Source organism: Nannospalax galili, unplaced genomic scaffold (assembly GCF_000622305.1).
Source record: "Nannospalax galili isolate Female #2095 unplaced genomic scaffold, S.galili_v1.0 scaffold1640, whole genome shotgun sequence".
NCBI classification, from domain to species: Eukaryota; Metazoa; Chordata; class Mammalia; order Rodentia; family Spalacidae; genus Nannospalax; species Nannospalax galili.
The window spans coordinates 746,590-770,839 of NW_008346098.1; the positions used below are offsets into that span (position 1 = coordinate 746,590).

The window sequence follows — 24,250 nt, forward strand, 5'->3', positions numbered from 1 at the left end:
AAAACCCTATTTGTTTTCACTTTAAAAAAGTTTGATCTCATTTAATGTTTATTGTTTTATTAGAATAATCTACCTTAACGTTTTAAGTTCTGTGGGTTAATGTGGAAAATAACAGTATCTGGCAAGACTCCAAACTTTCTAATCTGTTCTGCTGACTCGCTTATTGTAATATCAATCCAAATATACAATATAATTAGAAATAATCTCGAATTTCCTTCCCATAATTAAATGTTTACAGTATGGTTTATTAGAGTAAATTTACCAGCTTTGTTCAGAATAACCTTAGATTTGTTACTTTTTCTTTGTTAGGATCATCATTTTTTAATGTAAATGAGTGTTTTTAAAATTTTTATATGTATGAGTGTTTGGCCTGCATGTGTGTAAGTCCACCAAGTGTGTGTGATGCCCACAGAGGCCAGAACAGGGCATTGGATCCCCTGGAACTAGAGTTTTAGACATTTGTTAGCCACCATGTGGGTGCTATGAATCAAACCTAGTCCTCTGCAAGAGCAGTCAGTGCTCTTAATCACTGAACCATCTCTCCAGCCCAAGGATCATATTTTAATTTGTAAGGAAACATTTTATACTCAGTTTAGGTATAGAAACAAATTTAAACTTCCTTTTCTTTAATGTAGCAATAACATGGATCTCACCTTTTTACTTTATTACTGTTCTTACTCTCTGTATAATAATTTAGTTCTAAAAAGTTCATTTTTCCTGATAATTATTTGAGTTGAATTAATCTTCAGTTCTTTTAAGTTATATAGAAAATGTACAGTTTACTGTGGGCTTACTTAGATTTTCATGTATAACTTTATTTACCATTTCAATTTCAGTTGTATTTTTTGTGTTAGATTAGTACTTTTGTGTGTAAACCTAATTTTTTTGCTGTGTTTTGGTCTCAGCATAGGACTAGATAAAATGCTTTTAAAGGGATGGCTTCAGTTAGAAAGAAAAGGTTTAGTTTGTGGTGTCTAGTATTAACAGTTTTTTAGTTTTCAAGATGCCCTTTTTAAAGCATTCCTTTTGGAATTCATTTCTATTTTAGTCTATATATTTTTTAATCATTTAGCAATATAAACAATTCTTAACAACTCAGGCAAAAATAATTTATTGGCAGGGTAATTAAAATTTGAAAGTTTAGGCCTTAGGAAAGATGAAAGCTAAGATTCTGGGGCACTCAAGAGAAAAGAACTAGTGGGCATCACTTTCCAAGGGCTGTCATCTTAAACCTTATTTGCTATATCTTTTCTCTCCAAATAGAATTCCTAGGAAAGTTAAAATTTTTTTTTTTGATTTCTGTTCCCTACTTGTCATTGCTGGTGATCACAACTGGTGTGTTTGTATGGTGTGTTAAAATGATTAGGATGCTTGGCTGTCCTATTCAATCAAAGGATACCAGAATAGTTTATTTAAAGTAATGAAGGAAGGGAGGGATTCTGGAGAGGAGAAAAAGAGATGTCTGTAGCATACATAGACACAGATGTACTCAAATCTAGCATGTGTACTTCTGTCATGTTGCAGCTTGCAGCTTTTTAAAAAACTTGTTTCTTTTTTGATTTTTTGACTTTCTGAGACAAGGTCTTGCTATGTAGCTATCCCAGTTAATTATCAATTTGACACAGCCTAGAGTCAGTGAGAAGGGACTTAAGCATTTCCAAGATCATATTGGCCTGTGGGCATTTCAGTGGGGTATTACCTTGATTGTTAATGCAGGAGGGCCCAGCTTCTGGTGGGCAGCACCACTTCTACACAGACCAGGTGGTCCTGGCCTGTATAAGAAAGCTAGCTAAGCTGGGTGTGGTGGCTCACACCTTTAATCCCAGCACTAGGGAGGCAGAGGCAGGTGGATCTTTGTGAATTTGAGGCCAGCCTGGTCTACATAACAAGTTCCAAGCCAACTGGGGCTACAGGGAGACCCTATCTCAAAAATACAAAAAAAAGCTTCCAGGCCACTGGAGGCTTGCTCATGTGAGCCTGTGGCAGTGGTGGCATCGTGTGGAACCATGTCAGCTCAATGAAACAAGGGCCCAAAGGGGAGGTGAGAAATAGGTGGCGGGCCAGCACTAGATTGAGAGGTATTTGAGACTGATTGCTGCTGGGTGAGGGAGAGTATGACTTACATACAACCACTGGATTGGCTGATTAGACACCAATGGACATATTTACACTGAAGGGCATTTGGATACAAACACCTGAGTGAATAGGACTTAGCATGTATGACAGAGTTCATAGGGTTTGTTGGGGAGATGGGGATAAGCATGGATGGGGGAGGGGGTCTGGATTTGATTGGGAAATGTATGAAATTTAAAAAGCTCAATAAAAATGTTTATCTACCTACCTACCTACCTACCTACCTACCTACCTACCTGTAAAGCTAGCTAAACAGGTGCCTGCGAGCAGGCCAACAAGCAGCATTCCTCCATGGTTTGTTCAAGTTCCTGCTTGAGTTCCTGCCCAAGTCAGGAACATTGAGGGTAGTCATCCTCAGTGATGAACTGTACCTGGAATTATAAGCACCCCCCACCAAGTTTCTTTTGGTCGTGGTGTTTATCACAGCAACAGAAGGAAACTGGAACTGTGGGGCTGACTGACTTGGAACTTTGAAAATTTGGCAGTCCTCTCTACCAAACAATGGGGGCCACCGCATTCAAGTTTTTTGCCATTTTCTTGCATGTATCTGCAAGCACGGCCACCGTATTCCCATTGATAAATCCCACTCAACTTTGCTGCAGTTCTATGTGGCAGTTAGGAGATGGAGTATAGTTTGGAGACTGGTGAAAGTGAGATTGTAAGAAGTTAAGGTGAGGGCTGGGGAGATTGCTTAATGGTTAAAATGCTTGCTGCCCAATCATGAGAAACAAGAGTTCGGATCCCCAGAACCCACAGAAATGCTGGGCATGTGTGGTGGCCTGCCTGTAATTCCAGCTCCAGAAGGCAGAGACAGGACTGGCTAGCAAGACTGGCTACATCTGCAAGTTCTGAGTTTGATTGAGAGACCCTGCCTCAATGAATAAGATAGAAGAGTGATAGAGGATGATACCCAATATCAACCTCAGGCCTCCACATACAGCATTTGTATATGCAGACACATTGTGTGCACACCCTCATACAAGAACATGCACCACATGCGTACATACATATGAAAAATGAAAAAGAGAAAACACAAGTTAAGGTAAGACTAAGTGAAGAGGAACCAAGAGATGCAGAACATGTGTTTAAACACAATGTTGGATGGTTGAAGTATGAGGAGAGCATATAGTTTATCATTCTGAGAGTCAGAGGATATACTCCAAATTTTTCTGGAATACCTGGAATACAGAAAGAGATTAGTCACTGTCTTTAAAATTTCCAATCTGTGGATCTTCCTACATTTGGGGAATGATATGTTTAATAATGCTTATGAAGTCATTTTTTAGTATTATACTTTTCAGTAATAATCACTGTTAATATTTTTGATGCCCCAAGTGGATGCTGTCTTTGGCATTTATTACAGTGTTTGTGTACTTGTAAGATTTTTTATTAAAGTTAGAGTTAAAGTTATATGTTATACATTGAAAGGGGAAATAGAAATCTCAGACATAGAAAGTTATGCTTTTGTAGCTTTTGTACAATATAGGGTTCTCTAGTATAGCCTAGTTAAATAACTTAGAAGAATTGATAATTGTTTGATAATTGTTTTTATTCAGATTATAATTGTTTAGGGGTTGGAGACCTGGCTGAGACATTAAGAGCACTGACTGATCTTGCAAAGGACCCAAGTTTGGTTCCCAGCACCACGTGGAGGCTAACAACCATCCATAATTACAATTCTAGGGGATCCAATGCCCTCTTCTGACTTCCATGGGCATTGCAAGGCATTGCATGACACACACAGGTACACTTACATGTTTATCATTCTCAGAGTCAGAGGATATACTCTAAATTTTCAGGCAAAACACTCATACATTTAAAATAAAGATTAATCAATTAAAAATATACTTGTTTTCTTTTCTTGTATAATCATATATCATAGTTATTTTGTGGGTATGATATGGATGGTTGTTAGCCTCCATAATAAGCTATGTTTACTGTGAAACTTTTATTTTTTAGCTGACATCTGAAATGTTTGAAGCTGATCTTGAGAAGGCATTGCTGCTAAGTAAATTAGAGTATGAAGAACACAAAAAGGTATTCACAAATTTATCAATTTAGGCATTTTAGAACTTTTAGGTGGTCAAAGCTTAGGGCAAACCTTCGTGAATTTTACATAAACATTCTCCTTCAGAGCTGAGATGTAACTTAGTGTCAGGCCTTGGATTCATTCCCTAGGACCATAAAAAAAAAATCAAGTTTCTACTTACATTTTGAGGAAACAGATGTACATGAACCAAGCTATGTCTGACAACTTACAGTGTTTAGGACTCCTCCAGTCAGGATGGAGGGAACAAGAAAAAAAAAAGAAAGCAAGAAATGCCATATTATTTTAATTTAAAATGAATAATAAAATAAAAACAGGGGCTATGGATGAAGTTCAGTGGTAGAGTGTTTGCTTGTCTTATGAGACCCTGGCTTTTATCCTTAGCATTGCTCCCCACCCCCAAAGCAGATTTAAACTTCTCAGTAAATACGAGTTCTTCAATATACAAGAATCCATTAAGATTTTTTTTTTTTTTTGGCAGCAATATGCTATAATTACGGTAAGTGGGAGACTGTTTCTGAGAATTTGTTCTTGTACATTCAGCATTTATCACTGAGCATTGCTATTAGGCCATATGTTGAAGTGTACTGTATAGCTATGACTACAGGAACATTTGTATGTAAATTGAGATTTGATTAACTGGCATTATAATCCTTAATATTTATTGAGTTTTTGTTGTTGTTGTTGTTCACTAGATTCATTCAAGTTGTGATGGCTCAGTGGTTGATCATGACTGGTCCCTATTATGATTAAGGCTTTTTTGGTCATGTTACTGTACCCTAGTGCCTCTATCCAAGATGAAAGGAAGAGAGGAATTAAAATCCATAGTAGATGACTTTGCTACTTAAAATTTGATAAAAAAAGAGTAAAAATGCCAATCATGTGTCCTGTGTATAGTATATATTTTAGCTTTATTTTCCATATCCTCATTCCTTATATTCTAAATAATCAAGAATGACTATAACCAAAATCCACTTACATAAAAAAGTATTATAAAAGTGGATATAGGGACTTTCAGGCTATTCTTGGAAAGGTCTTCATTTATTTCTGAATTAGTACATAAGATTTGATCAAATACAATATTATCATACAATAATGGTTGGTTGTTGTTAGATACATATTGTGATTCTAAAGCTAAAAGGATTAACTTTTGTAGGAGTAAATGATATTAATGAAATATCATATTCCCAGCCCTTGTTTCTTTGCCAAATTCATAGGCCTAGTACCCAGGAGCATTGATTAAAGAAATATATTTTATGTATAATTGTTTTTATTTTATGTGTGTGAGTGTATTGCCTGCATGTTTGTAAGTGCGCCTGTGTTGTGCAATGCCTGCAGAGGTCAGAAGAGGGTGTTGGATCCCCTGGAACTGGAGTTACAGACAGTTGCTGGCTGCCATGTGGGTACTGGGAATTAAGCCTGGGTCCTCTACAACAGCAGCCAGTGTTCTTAACTGCTGAGCTGTCTCTCTAACCCCAGAAAGAACACTGATTTTTTTTAAAATCAGACAATAATGGCTCTTAAATGAAAGCCTTTGTTGCAAAGAATAGTTTTTTTGTGATGATGTTAATGTAGTCATTAAGTTTATAAGGCAGTATTCCACTAAATAAATCATTTTTATTTTTTCATTTTTAATAAAATCATTTTTATTTTTTCATTTATCTAGGATTTTTTTGGTGTATATGCATTCATGTATGTGCATGTTACATGAATATGTGGGTTCCCATACGTGTGTGGGGAGAACAGAGGTTGACATTGAGTATCTTCCTTAGTCGTTCTCCATTTGGTTTTTTGACCCAGGGTCTCTGCTGAAAATGGAGCTCATCAGTTCAGCTAGACTGACTGGCCAGCAAGCTTCAGGAAGCCTCCTATCTTACCCTTTGCAACCCAGCACTGGGATTGCAGGTGCACACTGATGCACTCAGCTTTTTAAAATTTTTACATGAGTAGTAGGCAGTAATTGAACCGAGATCCTCCTGGCTGTGCAACAAATACTTTACTGACTGAGCCATTCCCACACACCCTCCATAATTATTCTAGCCTATGAATTTTTTCTAATAAATAAAGTCTGAGCCATCCATTGGCTCATGCCTATAATCCCACTACTTGTAAAACAAAAGCAAGAGAATTGCCACAATTTCAAGGCCAGCTTGGGCTACATAGTGTGTTCTTGGCCAGCTTAGGCTACAGCATGAAACAATTCCTCAGAAAAAAAGAAAGAAAAGTTGCAGTGTTTTCTATCCTATTACTCCCTCACCAAATGTTTAAGTAGATAAACTGTGCTTGGCATATGATACAAAGACATAAAGACATGGCCTCAGCCATTGAGCTTGGTAGAAGGAGACATGCAAATAAATGATTACAATATAGACTACTGACCGTTATCTGTTCATAATACATTGAGACTTTCTTTTTAAACAGACTTCTCTGTGCCTTTGTTGCGGATGGATTTTTTAGAACAGATTTATTCAACTTTTACTAGATTTATTAGCTGTTCAGAGTAGACCAGAGTGAAGCAAGTATTCTCATGGAATACACATACATAAGATAGGTGTGAAAGAGCAATGGCATATATGAAAAACCTTAATTTAGGGTTCTAGATATGCCTGCAATATGGATAGAAAAATAGGATATAAAGGACCTCATGTATTGGGATTGCCTTATCTCTTATAAAGTACTGGGTGTTTTAACTTTTAGATTGACTTCAGGTTTTTATTTTAGAAACTCACTGTGTAGCAGTGTAAAAGATGGATTGAGGGACTAAAATGAGAAACTATTTCTATGTCCAAGCAAAAGAAGATTGAGCAAATTACAGAAAGTACAAAGACAAAAGAATGAAGAGATATTTAGCAGAAAAACTCAAGACCTAGAAACTGTATAGTTCATATGCATATAAGATATGTAGGAAAATAGGATGGTGAGGTTTTGCACAACTGACAGCTGTGTAGAAGGTGCAATAACAGTTCTTTGTAGAGGATCAGGTGGGAAAGGCAGAGTAGCTAGCTGAAAAATAAACAGTGTGGAGATGCTTGTAACATTGTTGCTGAGTCTCTGTATGTACAGAATTCATTAGTATGAAAGTAGAACTTCAAACTTTGAGATTGAAAAAGTATACAAGTGTGAGCAAAGCAGAGCAGGTTAAGAATGGGTAATTGTGGACAAAAGCTACATTTTTCCCCCACACAAATTTATAGAATGGACAGCATTTCCAAGCATTTTGTTTATTCATTATTCATTCTGTGTTTGATAATTGTTTTTATTCAAAATAAGGTGAGGGCTGGGGAGATTGCTTAATGGTTAATGTGCTTGCTGCCCAATCACGAGGAACCAGAGTTGAGACCCCCTCCCCTCCCAAAAACCAAGAGCTTAAATATGTAGTGCAGTCCTGAAAATTGTGTAGCTGCTTTAAAGAAAAGCCCTAATGGCAGCAGAACCTACCTCAGCAAAGAAATGCTGAAAATGTAATTTAAATATTCTTCATGTTAATTGAATTGCTGAGCCAGTAGTTTAGAAGCTGCCTTTTTGGGAGGGGGGGAAGCTGGGCATGGTGGCGCACTCAGGAGGCAGAGGTATGCAAATCTCTGAGTTCAAGACCAGCCTGGTCTACATAGCAAGTTCCAGGCCAGCTGGGAATACAGGAAGACCCTGTCTCAAAAAGACAAAAAAGAAAAAAAGGGTAAAGAAGGCATCAGTGTAAACTTAAGAGTCATATATTGAGAAAACCAAGAGTTGGTTTTAGAAAGTGCTATCTTTTTGATTTGGTAATTCATAGGAGGTTGACCTCAACTTTAGTGTCAAAGAACAACAGAAGCCACATTTCAGTGGAATAAGATTGGAAATTGACTATAGAATATTCTTTTAAACTTGGTTCTGAAGAGAAGAATAAGTTGGCAATGTGGGGTGGGCTATAAACTAAGTCATAATATTTTTACTTTTAACTGCAAGGACGAGCAATAAATAAATAGGTTTTTTGTTTGTTTTTTTAAAACTTGACTGACTTGTTTTCAGTTTTTTTTGCCTTTTATCTTTAAAAGTAAATCATTAAAAGCATATTACCAATTGATAAGTTAATGTTATACTTTATAAACAAAACTTAGTTATTGTTTGTAATTCTTTTTAGGATTATGAAAATGCTGAAAATCCTTCAACTCAGCCAAAAGTTATATATAAAAAAGATAAAAGAAAGAATCATCAGGGAAAAGACAAACCTCTTACAGTGTCACTAAAAGATTTTCAATGTGAAGGTAATGTATACACATGATCTTTTACTCTAGAAGAACCATTTTCATGCTTGACAAACTATCCAGATCTCTAGGGTTACTTAACAGAAGCTTGATGAGAGGCTACTTACAGGAACATGGGTGACTCTTCCACAGCTGCCATCCCTAGAAAGCCCACCCAGCCTGGGTGTTTTACTTTGTTTCTTCATTGCTGTGATAAAACACTGACCACTACCAACTTATGGGGTAGGGTTTATTTAGCTTACATATCCCCGGTCACAGTTCATCAGGGAGCCCAAGGTAGGAACTCAGGGCAGAAATCTGGAGGCAGGAACTGGAACACAGGCCATGGAGGAGTGCTGCTTACTGGCTTGCTCCCGTGGCCCCTGCTCAGCCTGCTTTCTTATACAACTTAGGCCCATCTGCCCAGGGGTGGCACCACCCACAGTAGGCTGGGCCCTCCCAGATCATTCAACAATCAAAAAGATGCCCCACAGACATGGCCACAAGCCAGGCCAATGGAGGCAATTTGCCAATTGAGGTTCCCTCAACCCAAGTGTGTGAAGTTGACACTAAAGCTTTCCAGCACAATTGACCCCTTGTGAACTTGACACACAAACACTATTAAACCATAACCTTTCCAATTTTCATCCCCAAGATATGATGTTAATATCACAACATAAGACAGTACAACCTTAAAAGCTCCACACGTCCTTAAAAAAATCCAAACACTTAAAAGTCCATCATCTCTTTTAAAAGTGGGCTTCTGTAAAATCCAAAACAAGTACGGTTTTATTTCAAAGGGAAGAATGGGGTACACCTAAGCAAAACCAAAGTCCACAAAGTAGCCCGAGGCTGGACATCTGGGATTCACTCACGATCTTCTGGACTCCAAAGGGTTCTGGCAGCTCCACTTCTCTGACTCTGCCATCCACAGCACACAGCTTGTCTCACAGACCCAAGCCAGCTCCATTCCACACCTACTGCTGTCCTTGGTGGTCGTCCTACTGTCCTGGCATCTCCAAAAAGCTGGAGTCTCCACTGAAATTGAGGCTATACCTTCACCCATGGCCTCGTCTTGCTTCTTATGATGCAAAGCCTCAGATTCTCTCCATGACCCCTTCAATCCTGGGATCTTCACTGCAACTGAAGCTGCACTTTCACCTATGGCCTTTCCTGGCCTCTCAGAGTGCCAAGCCTCAGCTGCTCTCTCTGACCCCTTCACGCTTTCAACACCAGAACCATGCAGGAGACTCTTACACATTACCAAGTCCTGCTTCCAGCTTGAAATAGAGGTGCGGGTCCCCTCTGTGTGCTGATCCTGAAGAAATTACCTCCCAGAAGATTTCACCTCAGTGATGCTGGTCTCTTGTTACTTACAGCTGATTTTTTAGCCCCAGCTAACCAGCATCAATTGTCCCAGTAAAACAAAGGTTTTACTTCAGGTTCTGGTCTCTTCTTAATCACAGCTGATTCTTCAGCCCCAGCTGACCAGAATCCAATCCAAAGTCTCACATGAATAGCGCTGATAGTCTCTGCTTCCATTTGAAGCTTCACAAGCCAGGCCTCCATTGTCTACAACTCTTTCAGCATAACTGTTCTAAGCTCCTCAGCAACAAACTCTGAGCACGCAATGGCTTTTCCAGCCCAAAGTTCCAAACACTTCCACAGTCCTCCCAAAAACACCAAGGTCAGGTCTGTCACAGCAATATCCCACTCTCTGGTACCAATTTCTGTCTTAGTTTGTTCTTCATTTCTTGGTCAAAACACTCTGACCAATACCAACTTGGGAAGGAAAGGGTTTTTTCAGTTTACAACTCCCAGGTCACAGTTCATCAGGGAGCCCAAGGTAGGAACTCAGGGAGGGAACTTGGACACAGGAGCTGGAGCACAGGCCATGGAGGAATGCTGCTTTGCTCCCCTGGCCCCTGCTCAGCCTGCTTTCTTATGCAACACAGGCCCACCTGCCCAGGGGTGGCACAACCTACAGTGTGCTGGGCCCTCCCACATCACTCAACAATCAAGAAATGCCCCACAGACATGGCCACAGGCCAGTTCTATGGAGGCAATTCCCCAATTGAGGCTCCCTCAACCCAGGTGTGTCAAGTTGACACTAAAGCTATCCAGTATACTGGGTGACAGCTGTTGAGAGCTGCATGCCTGGTGCTCCCTGCCCACGTTTCAGGGAGCTCCACCAGAGGCTCCTCTGACCCAAAAATTGTTTATTGCCTATGTAACCTCAGGGATGAGCTTTGTGGATCTTTAGGTTTAATTAGCTTCCAGAATCTTCAGAGTCTCCCTCTTCCCTCTGGGAATGTTTCAATTCAGAGGAAGTAGTTCTGTAACAAACTCATCCTATACAGGACCCTCATGGCTTAATCATCTCTTAAGTTCCCATCTCTCTTTTTAAGTATTATTCAATTAGCACATAAAGTAAACTTTTTAAGTATTTATTATACAATTAGTGCAAACTTCTTGTAGCATTTTCATGCATACTTAAGTGGTTTTTTTTTTTTTTTGGTCTTTTTGAGACAGGGTCTCCCTGTAGCCCCAGCTGTCTTGGAACTTACTATGTAGACCAGGCTGGCCTTGAACTCACAGAGATCCACCTGCCTCTGCCTCCCAAGTGCTGGGGCATACTTAGTTTTGGTTGAATCTCATGCTTCCTTCCACTCCTCTCCATCTCCGTGGCCCTCATCCTCATTGTCTCGAGTACTCTTCCTTCACTTTCACATCACATTTGCTCTCTTACTTCCCTGGCCGTCACTTAAGCCTCTTTTTTTTTCCAATTACATGGACCACTTTCTAGTTTCTGGCCTTTACCCATACTTTCACATAAGTATACATGTGTAAAAAGTAGAAGCTATAATCTGCATATGAGCGAGAACATGCAGTGTTTGTCTTTTTAAGCCTGGGTTACTTCACTTTGCATATGCTCAAAAATGATCTAGCTGGGCCATATGGTAGTTCTACGTTTAGTTTTTTGAGAAGCCTCCACACTGATTTCCATAGTGACTGCAGCAGTTTACAGTCCCATAAACCATGGATAAGGGTTCCTCTTTACCTACATCCTCACCATTTGTTGCCATTTGTTTTCTTCATAGAACCATTCTAACTATGGTGAGATAGAATCTCAGTGAGGTTTAATTTGGATTTCCCTGAAGGCTAATGAACACTTAAAAGTACTTATTGAATGTTTATATTTCTTCTCTAAGAACTGTCAGTTCAAAGCCAGATGTGGTGGTGCATACCTTTAATCTCAGGGAGTAGAGGCAGGTGAATCTCGGTGAGTTTGAGGCCATCTTGGTTCACATAGTAAGTTCTGGGCCAGCCAGTGCTACATAATGAAACCCTGTCTCAGAAAACAAAGAAAAAAAAAAACCTATCAGTTCATAATTGGCCCATTAATTGATTGGTAGTTTTGGGGTCTTTTATGTTTAAATTTTCTTTTCTTGATATGTATTCTAGATAGTACCCCTTATCTGAAGTATAGCTGACAAAGATTTTCTCCCATTCTATTCACAGTATTGATAGTTTATCTCCCTGTACAGAAGATTTTTAATTTCATGTAATCTGACTGGCCAGTATTGGCGTTATTTCTTATGCAATTTGGTTTTTATTAAAAAACCTCCTGCCTGTATATATATCCTGAAGTGTTTTCCCTTAGCACTTTCAGCATTTCGGATTTTTTTTTTTCTTTTTGAGACAGGGTCTCCCTGTAGCCCCCAGCTGGCCTTGAACTCACAGAGATCTGCCTGCCTCTGCCTCCCAAGTGCTGGGATTAAAGGCATATTTTTAAAAGTATTCTTCCACAATTTCATACTTATATACAATATATTTTGGTCATATCCATCCCCAATTACCCCCTCCCATATGTTCTGGATCATTGTCCCTGGCATGTGCTCCTCCCACCTTCATGTCTATTTTAATAACCCACTGAGCCCAGTGAGTGCTGCCTAGATAAGTACAGGCTATCTATCAGAGTCCACAGTCCTGAAGAACAGTTACTCCCACTCCTCTAACAGCCATCAGTTGCCAATGGCTCCTCAACTAGAGATGGAAACTCATGGACCCTCTGATTTCCATGCTGGAATTATTGACTGGCTTGATCTTGCATAAATCTTGTTCAGGTAACCACAGCTGCTGTGAGTTCATGAGTACAATGGCCATGTCATGTTCAGAAGACAGCATTTCACAGCACTCCTCCCCACTCTCTCTTTTTTTTTCTACCCACTATTTCCTGAGCATTGTTAAGTTTGATGCAGATGTCTTATTTAAGGCTGAATGCTCAATAGACACATTTTCAGCTTTTGACCAGTTATGAGTCTCTACACTAACTGCTGCTCACTTCAAAAAGAAGTTTCTCTGACCAAAGTTGAGAGCATATCCCGACTCCCCAAATCTGCATGTCTGTCCCTACTTTATTGCCCAGTATTCCCCACTACCTTCACATTGTAGGTGTTCTACTGTCTCCTCCCATCCCTTAAGGCTTCTTCCCCTCTCCCCTCTCATGGACCTTCTTCAGACACTCCAAATTAAATATAGGAATATAAAATTTGGAAGCTAGGAACCATATATTAAACTGTGGTGTTTGTCTTTCTGGACCTGAGTTATGTCACTTTGTATAATATTTTCTAGTTCCATCCATTTTCCTGTAAATATCACAATTTGATTTTTCCTTACAGCTTAATAGAATGAACTGTGTAAATGTACCACATTTTCATTATCTCCTCACCTGTTGATGAATATTAGATGATTCCATTTCCTAGCTATTTTCAACTGAGCAGAAATGAATGTGGAAATGAAAGTATCTGTGGTAGGCTATGGAGACCTTTGCGTCTATACCCTGAAGTGGTATAGCTGAGCCATATGGTAATTCTGCATTCAGCTTTCTTAGAAACCATAGCACTGACTTCTATGGTGGCTGTACCAATTTACACTCCCATAAATGGTGGATAAGGGGCCCACTTTCCCTACATCCTCAACAGCATTTGTTGTCATTTTTTTTCTTGATGCTAACCAATCTGACTGGAATTAGGTAGAATCTCAAATAGTTTTAATTTGAATTTCCTTGATAGCTAATGATAAATACTTTAAAAATGTTTATGAGCCATTTGTATTTATTTTTTAAAAATATTTTATCATTTTTATTTTATGTATGAGTGCATTGCCTACATATATGTAAGTGCACCCATGTCATGCAATGCCCACAGAGGTCAGAAGAGGGCATGGGATCCCCTGGAACTAGAGTTATAGACAGTTATTAGCTGCCATGTGGGTGCTGGGATTTGAACCTGGGTCCCGTGCAACAGCAATGAGTGCTTTTAACTACTGAGTCATCTCTCCAGTCCGACTTCATTTTTCTTTATGGCTGAATAAAATTTCATTGTGTATATGTACCACATTTTCTTATGCATTTATCTCTTGGTGGACAACCAGGCTAGTTCCATTCTAGTTATGGTGTAGCAGTAAACATGGATATGCTGACTTAGAGTCCTTTGTGTGAACACCCAGGAGTGGTATAGCTGGGTCATATGGTAATTTAATTTTCATTTTTTTCAGGAACATCCATATTGATTTCCATAGTGGCTGTACTAGTTCCATACACCAACCAGCCACGAATAAAAGTTCTTTCTTGGTAATAGCCATTTTGACTGGGGTTAGATGAAATCTCAAAGCAGTTTTTATTTGCATTTCCCTGACGGCTCCAAATGTTGAGCACTTTTTCATGTTTATTGGCCATTTTTGTAGTTCTTCTTTTGAGAACTTGTATTCATTTATTTAGCCCATGTTTTTTAATTGGATTGTTTTCTTGATGTTTAGTTTCTTCAGTTCTCTGTATAGTCTAGATACTAATCCTCTGTCAGATATATAGCTAGCAGAGATGTTTCTCCCATCCTGTAGGCTGCCTTTTCAATTAATTGATAGTTTCCTTTTCTGTACAGAAGGTTCTTTTTTTTAACAAAAGATCCTGTTTTAAATTTGTTTTTATTTTAGTATATGAATGTTTTGCCTACATATATGTAAGTGCACCCATGTCATGTAATGCCCGTGGAGGCCAGAAGAGGATATCAGATCGTCTGGAACTGGAGTTACAATAATTGTTAGCCACCATGTGAGTGCTGGGAACCGAATCCAGGTCCTCTGGAAGAGCAGCAAGTGCTGATAACCACTGAACCATCTTTCCAGCCACTGTTCAGAAGCTTTTTAATTTTGTGAGATCCCATTTGCCAATTATTGATCTTATTTCCTGGGTGATTGGAGTTCTATTCAAAAAAGTCCATACCTGTTCCTGTATCTTGAAGTTTACTCCTTACTTCTAGCAGTTTCAGAGGTTTCAGGCCTTATGTTAAGTTCCTTGATATATTTGGAGTTGATTTGTGTGTAAGATGAGAGATAAGGAAGTAATTTTATTCTTCTATATGTTATTATATGGTCTTCCCAATATCATTTGTGGAGGATGCTGTCTTTTCTCCAATATGTATTTCAGGCATCTTTGTCAAAAATCAGAGACTGTTGTTGCACTGCCTTGCCCCATCTGGGTCCTCTATTCATCTGCTCATTGATCTAGGTGTCTGGTTTGTTTTTATTTTTATTTTTTATTTTTTGTGTTGTTGTTGTTACTGTTTGTCTCACTCGTTAACCCTGGCTAAACTAAAAGGCTGTGTGGACCAGGTTGGCCTCAATTCAGAGATCCCCTGCCTGAGTGCTGGGATTAAAGATGTGCACTACCACACCCAGCCTAGGTGCCTGGTTTTGTTAATACTGTGTTCTTTATATTACTGTGTCTCTGAAGTATAATGTAAAATCAGGTGTGGTGATCTCTCCAACAGTATTATTTTTGCTCAGGATTACTTTGGTTATCTGGAGTCTTTTGTTCTTCCACACAAATTTTAAGATTGTTACTCTAGTTCTGTGAAGAATGACACTGGAATTTTGGTTGGATTATATTGAATTTGTAGATTGCTGTTGGTAGGATGGCCATTTTCTCAGTATTGATTCTTCTACTTCATAAGCATGAGAGATCTTTCTATCTTTAATGTGTTCCATAGTTTCTTCAGTGTCTTACAAGTTTTCATTGTGAAGCCTCTTAGGTTAAAGTTTCCATTGAAGATCTTTCTCATCTCAGGTAGGCTTATTCCTAGAATTCTTTTTAGGCTATTCTGAATGAGATGTTATTTCTAGTTGCTTTCTTGGCTATTTTGTTATTAGTGGATGTAAAAGCTACTGATATTTAGATTTTAATTTTGTTTTCTGAAACTTTATTGAAAGTATTTGTCAGATTCTCAAATCTTGTGGTAGAGTACATGAAATCTTTTAGTCTAGAATCATGCTGTCTGCAAATAAGGATAGTTTTTCTTACTTTCCAAGTTTTGTCCCTTTTTTATCTTTCTCTTGTCTTACTGCTGTAGCTAAGACTTGAGCACTATATTAAGTAAGAATGGAGAGTGTGGGCACCCTTTTCTCAGTCCAGATTTTAGAGGACATGCTCTCTGTTTTTCCCTATTTAGGATAATGTTGACTAGGTTTGCTTATATAGCCTTAATTATGTTGAAGTATGTTCTGTTTCTAGAGCCTTGAGGTACATCATTAGGTTATTTGAGTTTTTTCTTTTTCTCTTTATTTCTTTTTTCTTTTCCTTTTCTATTTTTTTTCTTTTCCTTTTCTTTCTTTTCTTTTTTTCACGTCAGATGGGTAATGTGCCTGTGTGTAACAAGGTTTGAGGGTAGCACATGTCACGCAGGCGGGTCAATACCCAATCATCATGCTTATGAACTAAAAAAGGATCTGAGTTTTTTCTTTTTTTTAATGTGAGCCATTTACAGCTGTAAACTTACTTTTGAGACTGATTTGGCTGTATTCCACAGGTCCTTTTTTAGTATGTTATTTATTTTTATTTTATGTGTATGCATGTATTGCCTGCATGTAGGTAAGTACACCCATGTCGTGCAATGCCCTCAGAGGTCAGAGAGGCTGTCAGATCCCCTGGGACTGGAGTTATAGACAGTTGTTAGCTGCCATGTGGGTGCTGGGATTCGAACCTGGGTCTTCTGTAAGAACAACCAGTGTTCTTAACCACCGAGCCACCTCTCCAGCCCCCTGCCTGCATGTATTTAAGTGCACCCATGTCATGCAGTGTCTGTGGAGGACAGAAGAGGGTGTTGGATCCCCTGAAACTGGAGTTATGGATGGTTGTTAGCTGCCATGTGGTTGTTAGGAATCAAACCTGGGTCTTCTGCAAGAGCAGCCAGTATTCTTAACCGCTGAGCCATCTCTCCAGCACCATGTATTCCACTGGTTCTTACATGTTGTGTCCTCATTTTCATTTGATTATAGGCATTTCTAAATTTCCATCCTGAGTTCTTCAGTGACTCACTGTTCAGTCTTCAAGTATTTGTGTATTTTCTGAGTTTAGTCTTGCTGTTGAGGGGTCTAGGTTTATTCCACTTTGGTCTAATAGAATGCCAGAAATTATTCCAATATTTTTGTGTTTGTTAAGGCTTGCTTTGTGGCCTATAATATGATTAGTTTTAGAGAAAGTTCCATGCGCCATTGGGAAGAATATGTATTCCTTATCTGTTAGATGAAATAGTCTGTAGATACATGTTAAGTCCATTCAATCTATGGTGAAATTTAGCTCTGAAGTTCCTGCGCTGTTGTTTTTTTTTTTTTTTTTTTTTCCGGTCTTTTTGAGACAGTCTCCCTGTAGTCCCAGCTGTCCTGGAACTCACTATGTAGACCAGGCTGGCCTTGAACTCACAAAGATCCTCCTGCCTCTGCCTCCCGAGTGCTGGGATTAAAGGCGTGTGCCACCACGCCCGGCTTCCTTTGCTGTTTTTGTTTGGAAGACTAATCTAGATGTGAGAGTTGATATTGAAGTCTCCCATTTGGTATTGTGTCAGGACCTACGTGGTTTTGAATGCCTTTTAGTGTTTTTTTTTTTTTTAATTAGAGGCCCCAAGACTTGGTGCATAAATATTTGCAGTGGTTGTATCCTCTTCATGAACTGTTCCCTTTATTATTCCATAGTGTTCCTCTTTAGTGATTCTAACAAGTTTTGATCTGAAATCTACTTTGTCAGATATGTGAATGGCTACACCAGCTTTTTATGGTTTCCATTTGCTTGGTAGATTTCTAACATTTATTGCTCAGTTTTGGATATCTTCCTTAGAGACAAGTTTCTTGGAGACAACAGATAGTTAAATCTTATTTTGTGATCTAATCATTTAGTCTATGTCTTTTAAATAGTGAGTTAAGACCATTTTCATTCAAAATTAGAATTGAAAAGGGTTTGCTATTCATTATGATTTTGTTACTTTTTGTTCTAATTGGTTAGTTTACTGGTAATTTTTTCTTTCTCTCCTGGAAGTATTGGATGATTGCTGGTTTGCTGTGTTGGTCATGATTGATTCCTTCCCAGTTCTCTCTGTGCATCTGTTGTTCTCATGAAATGTATTCTTTCCTATGTTCTCATGTACTGTGGTGGTTTGAATGAAAAGTTCCCCATAGGCTCCAAGTATTTGGACATTTTTGTTCCTAGTTGGTGGCGCTGTTTTGGGAGCTCTTAGAAGGTGTGGCTCTCCTGGAGGAAGCAGGTCACTAGGGACAGCTTAGAGAGTTCTTGTCACTCTTTTGCTTCCTGTGCCTACTTGAAGATGTGAGAGCTTAGCTTCTACTTCACCTCTAGCCACTTCTGCCACCATGCCTCCCCGCTATGATGGACTCTTGCCCCCTGGAACCATAAGCTCAAATAAACTCTTCCTTCTATAAATTGCTTTAGTCATTGTTTCTGTCACAGCAACAGAAACGTGACTGATACATGTACCAAACTGTCTTTTCTTCTTCCTTGGTGTCTTAGTTTGTTTCTTCATCGCTGTTACAAAATACTCTGACCACTAACCACCTTGGGGAAGAAAGGGTTTATTTAACTTACATATCCTGGGTCATCCAGGAGCCCAAGGTAGGAACTCAGGGTAGGAACCTGGAGGCAGGAGCTAGAGCACTGGCCATGGAGGAATGCTACTTACTGGCTCTCTTCTCTCTCTGTCTCTCTCTCTCTGTGTGTCTCTGTCTCTGTCTCTCTCTGTCTCTGTCTCTGTCTCTCTCTCTCTCTCTCTCTCTCGCCCTCTCTCGCCCCTGCTCAGCCTGCTTTCTTATGTAACACAGGCCCACCTGCCCAGGGGTGGCACCACCCACAGTGGGCTGGGCCCTCCCACATCACTCATCAAGAAGATGCCCCTCAGACATGGCCATAGGCCAGTCCAATAGAGCCAATTCCCCAACTGAGACTCCCTCGACCCAGGTGTGTCAAGTTGACACTAAAGCTATCCAGCACACCAGGTGTGTAATAATCTTTCAAGAATTTTCTAGTATGCTGATTTCATTGTCCGAATTGTTGTAATTTGTGATTGTCTTGAAATATTCTCGTTTCTCCATTTGAGTAGGTAATTTTGCCGGATGTGGCAGTCTTGGTTGACAGTTATATAGTTTCAATTCTTTAATATTAAACCATTCGATGCTTTTCTGGATTTTAGGATTGCAGACAACATATTTGGTATTATTCTAATGTTGTACATCTGTGTGTGGGTTGGTGTTTTTTCCTTACAAGTTTCAGTATTATTTTATTTTTTGCATTGTGTTTTTTGACATTTTGTCTATAATGTGTCATGGACAGGTTCTTCTCTGGTCATGTCTCTTTGGGGTTGTAAATGCTCCCTGTTTTGGGATGTCTATTTCTGTCTGTAGGAGTGGGGAATTCTCTGCTATAATTTCTCTGAATAGATTGTTTAAGCCATTTGACTTTATCTCAGCTCCTTCTATTCCATAGAATCTTAAGTGTTGTCTCTTGAATATATCCCAGACTACTTTGAAGTTTTGGTCATGCTCATTAATTTTTTTTCTTTCTCTGTGTGTGTGTGTGTGTGTGTGTGTGTGTATTTTATTGTCTTAATCTTGTACTTCATTCCTGAAGACTATTGACAATGCTTTTTGCTGTTTTTTATTCAACTGATTGTCATTTCTAGAATATTTGTTTTTTTTTCCAGTATCTCAATTTCCTTGATGGTTTTTTTTCTTCCATGTTTTAAATTTTTTCTACCAAGTTACTGATTCTTTTATCTACTTTAGTAACTTTGTTGCCTATGTTGTGAATTGATTTCATAACTTTGTTATCTGGGTCTTGAATTTAAAAGTTCTTATGTGGCGTACCTTTAATCCCAGCACTCAGGAGGCAGAGGCAGGCAGATCTCTGTGAGTTCAAGGCCACCCTGGTCTACATAGTGAGTTCCAGGACAGCTGGGACTACAGGGAGACCCTGTCTCAAAAAGACAAAAAAAAAAAAGAAAAAAAAGTTCTTATGTGGGATTGGAGAGATGGCTTAGTGGTAAAGAGCACTGACTGTTCTTGCAAAAAACCCAGGTTTGAATCCCAGCCCCACATGGCAGCTAACAACTGTCTGTAACTCCAGTTCCAGGGGATCCAACACCCTCTTCTGAGCACTGTCTGACACATATATATGCAGGCATAACACTCCTGTACATAAAAAGATAAAAAATAAAGATTAAAAAATTTAAAAGTCCTTATCTGGTCATTTGCATTTTCTTTGGTCATTGATCCTTTTTAAATTTTTAAAAAATTTTAGTTTATTTGTATTTTATGTGTAGGAGTGTTTTGCCTACATGTATGTAAGTGAACCACATGTGCGCAGTGCCTGCAGAGTCCAGAAGAAGGTGTCAGATCCCTTCAACTGACATTAGAGATGATTGTTAGCTGCCACTTGGGTGCTGGAATTGAACTTGGGTTCTCTGCAAGAGCAACAAATGTTCTTAACTGCTGAGCCATCTCTCCTGCCCTCTCATTGATATTTTTCAAAAGTAGAACTCCAACCTTTTTCTTGAATTTCAGGTACATCATCATCTTTGCTTTCTGGTGTTGAGACGCTGTCAATTTGTGTCGTGTCATAGTGGGATATTTTCTCATTTTGAGTGTGTTTGTTGTTTGTGCAACTGTTGGGGGTGTGTATGCCCTTCAGTTTGTAGGTTTTCCTCTTTTCCCTTTATTTTTATTTTATTTTATGTGAGTCTGTTGACTTCTCATGGATTTATGTTCAGGGGGAAAGTTGACTGCAGTAACAACTATCATGGTTTGCAGGAAGTGCTAGTGTTAGCTTCAGGAGAAGGAAGCTGCTTTTCCTGTGTCCCCTATAATGTTAAAGATGGGTGATAGGGCCTTGTTGGGGAAAATGTAGTTTATTTATTAGTGTTAGAGGAATCGGTATTTTAGTAGTGAAGTAAAGAGAATGAGAAGGAAAGTATATGAGCTAGAGGAATGAAAGGCAGTAGAGAAAATATTGTTTATCAAGTGTGACTGAACAAGGACAGGCATCTATCTGGGGCTGTAGCTCAGTGGTAGAGTTCAATCCGCAGACCAAAAACAACAACAAAAAAGGACTTTTACAACAAGATATAAGTTACAATGTATCAATTAAACACTTAAAGTACAAATGTATGTACAAAGAAAAAAATTAGAAAATGTTAATGTTTTTAAAAAGATAAATACTATATATATAAGTAGAAATTAAAGATTAAAATATATAACAAAAATGAAACAGAAGATACTGTGTTCTCAGTTACTGCTTCTGTGTGGTTGGGGAGCATCTTTTCCCTGTATTTACCTTAGTTCTGTGTACCAGAATACCACACCAAGCTCCCTCACAAACTTCCTGTGATGGGTATAACTCCTCCCTGCACTGGTAGGATGGGGAGTGGAGTGTTGAGACTCTCTGCTTCTGACTCCCTGAACAGCACTTGAGCTACAGTCTTCAAAGTCAGTGACTTGGGGTCTGCATTCCACACCACATTACATATTCTGCCACCTTCTTCTGGGGATGATCTCTTGCTCCATGGGCAAGATTGGGGTCAATAAAATGATCAGTGGTGTAGCTTGCCTGACTTGAGGGTCTCTTAACACTTTCTCTGGAACTGTGTCTCTAGATTGGTGAACCACTTTCCTTGCTGATAAGGAAAGGTTGAATTCTGAGCTCTTCCTGCATGCATTCTAGTCCTGTGGTCCCTGGTCCCTCACTCAGGTGTCTTGCTTCCTGCAGGCAACAGCAAGGGAAGGGAGGGGAAAACATTGGAAATATCTCAATTTCAGACTCCATACCCCTCTTCTAGCACTCGCCTGAGGTTTGCTGCAGTGTAATTTCTTCTTTGGCTGTTGAATTTAGCCTCTAAATTTGGTTTCTAACAGCACAAACTCTCTGTAAGGCTTCCCCTGCACCAGGTGTCCCTCACAGTGCTGTCCTGACAGAACTAGCTCAGCATACAGCACTTGGTATGGCAGAGTGCCCTAGCAGGCTTTGTGGAAAAAAAATCCCACCTAGTTTTGTCTGTTTTCTAGAGCTCTCACTCTTTTATCTCTCTTGATGACATTTATCTTGACTCTTACTCAAACTCCTGGTCTCATTTACCATCTTCTCAGACTCTTCTGGTAAAGAGGCCTACCATGCAGGAAGCTCTGAATTTCACTGCCAGCACCACTTACACTGGGCTTGGTGTTATGCACCTGTAATCCCAGCATCGAGGAGACCAGCACTGAGGAGATCAGAAGTTCAGTGTCATCATCAACTACTTAGAGAGTCAGAGGTCAGCATGGGATACAGGAGACCCTGGATTTTTGTTTGTTTGTTTGTTTAAAAAACAAAAAAGAGGGGCCAGAGATGGCTTAGAAGTTAAGAGCACTGGCTGCTCTTGCAGAGGACCGGGTTTGGTTCCCAGCACCCATATGGCATTAACAACTGTCTGTAATTTCAGTTCCAGGGAATCTTGATGCCATCTTCTGTCCTCTGTGGGCACCAGGCTCCTGTACAGTATACTTACATACATATGGGGAAAACACAACTACACATAAAAATTAAATCAATACATAAGTAAATAAATAATTTTTAAAGAAAAGAATACTTTTTAAAATTCCTAATTTATTTTCCATGTGTTTAAGTACTATGTAGCCTTACTAGCTGCATTGAAAATCTATTAAATGGAAGCTACATATTTTTATGTTGTGGTGATCACATCTATAATTTTTCTTTGATTTATAATATCACATTAAGTACTAATTACCAGTAGAGTGACCATGTAACTTACTAGAATTTGGTAGTTTAGTGTGAATTTTATGATTTTGATATTTAACATGTTAATGTTCTGTTCTGATTAACAGATACCTTTAGACCATCTTTTAGATTCTTGATCATTAGAAAGCTATTTTGTGTGTGTGTGTGTCTGTGTGTGTGTGTCTTTGTGTGTCTTTTTTGAGACAGGGTCTCCTTGTAGCCCCAACTGTCCTGGAACTCACTATGTAGACCAGGCTGGTCTCGAACTCACAAAGATCTGCCTTCCTCTGCCTCCCAAGTGCTGGGATTAAAGGTGTGTGCCACCATGCCTGGCCAAGAAAGCTACTTGAGTTACTTTTAGTCCTCAAGAATGGATAATTGCTTGTATATCAGAATTAAGTGATTAAATATACTGATCACCTCTAGCTTGAAGAAGAATACGTACTCATTATTTGTACTTTAAATTCAACCTTGAATCTATGTAGCTGTCTTAGAGCTTCCTTTCCTCATTCTGTTCTCGGGAATTGCTTTCTAGAAGTGCCATATAATTTTTATGTTAGTGGTTTATTTCATCTACATACATTTGTTATGGTTTCATTTTTTAATTCTATAAATATATATATTCTTAGAATTTTACCATAGTGCAATCAAGTCACTATGTTACTGAAATATAAAATAGCTAATGTTTTTAAGATTTCTTATTTTATGCATATGTTTTGCCTGCATGTATGCAAGTGCACCATGTGCATGCAATGCCTGTGAAGGCCAAAAGAGGGCATCAGATCCACCCCTAAGAGCTAATTGTTTTAAAGGATATGTTACTATTGTGGTTTTGATCTCATTCAACACAGACAGTAATCTGAACATATGTTTCAATTATAGTATTTTGCAGTTTGCTTTTATGCCCTCAACTTCTTCCTCTGAAAAATATATGAAATCAAATAGCTAAATTATATATAAAATTCATATACTTAAAATTTAGTAACCCCTTGTTGTGGCTGGCATATACTAAGATATAAGATGTAGTCCCCAAACTGAGCAAATTAGTAAGAATATGGTTGTTTTAACATTCTAAGACTAGAAAAGTAAAACAGATATGAATCCTAGGGAATACTTATTATAATTTTAACATTCTTTCAGTTACTTTCTTTTTTACGTATTAAAATTTGCAGTTAATTCCTTCCAATGAAACCTCATTTTTCTTTTTTCATTTACAGATCATATTAATAAAAAGACTGAGGTAAGTTTTATTATATTTGTCTAGAAACATTGATAAGGAATAATACTTATCAGTAAGTCTTTTCTGCAAACATAGCCATTTAAGGTTTGTCTTGAATAAACCCATCAAGCTTCTGGTGTTATAAGGATATAAATATAGTAGGATAAAATGATTATTTACATACACTCCAGTTTCATTTGGCATTACTGTCCTAGTTTATGTGCATTACAAGCTTAAAGTTCAAAGGAAAAGTAAGTTAATCTGCAAGTCTGTATTTTAATTTTTTTTTTTGTGTGTGTGTGTGTGTGTGTTGATGCTTTGTGTTTATGGAGAGCGTGCATGTGTGTGCATGGGCATATGTGGAGGCCAAAGAACAACTGCAGGTATTGTTCCTCAAGGGCTGTCCACTTTTGATAGCTACATGGTGGAAGGAGAGACCTGACTGCTGCAAGTTCTGGGTGGAAATCAAAGGCAGTGGCAATAAACTGTGTTACTTTGGGAATCTCTTAAACTACCCTGAC

General features: G+C 38.7%; 1 protein-coding gene and 1 non-coding gene across 8 annotated transcripts in view; one reads left to right on the plus strand and one right to left on the minus strand.

Moving 5' to 3' along the window:
* The window catches only part of Gkap1 (G kinase anchoring protein 1), a 102,012-nt gene that overhangs the window by 24,839 nt on the left and 52,923 nt on the right, over positions 1-24,250 (plus strand). For 6 of the 7 annotated variants that reach the window (XM_017800480.2, XM_017800481.2, XM_017800477.2 and 3 more), the window contains exons 4-6: positions 4,093-4,170; positions 8,301-8,424; positions 23,728-23,750. In XM_017800480.2, the coding sequence (XP_017655969.1) occupies positions 4,093-4,170; positions 8,301-8,424; positions 23,728-23,750 (225 nt within the window). The remainder of the gene's footprint in view (positions 1-4,092; positions 4,171-8,300; positions 8,425-23,727; positions 23,751-24,250) is intronic. The other variant, XM_017800479.2, reaches the window with a different exon arrangement.
* Positions 16,086-16,188, minus strand: LOC115071952. Its single transcript, XR_003851016.1, has one exon. It is a non-coding gene; the product is annotated as a small nucleolar RNA U13 (small nucleolar RNA).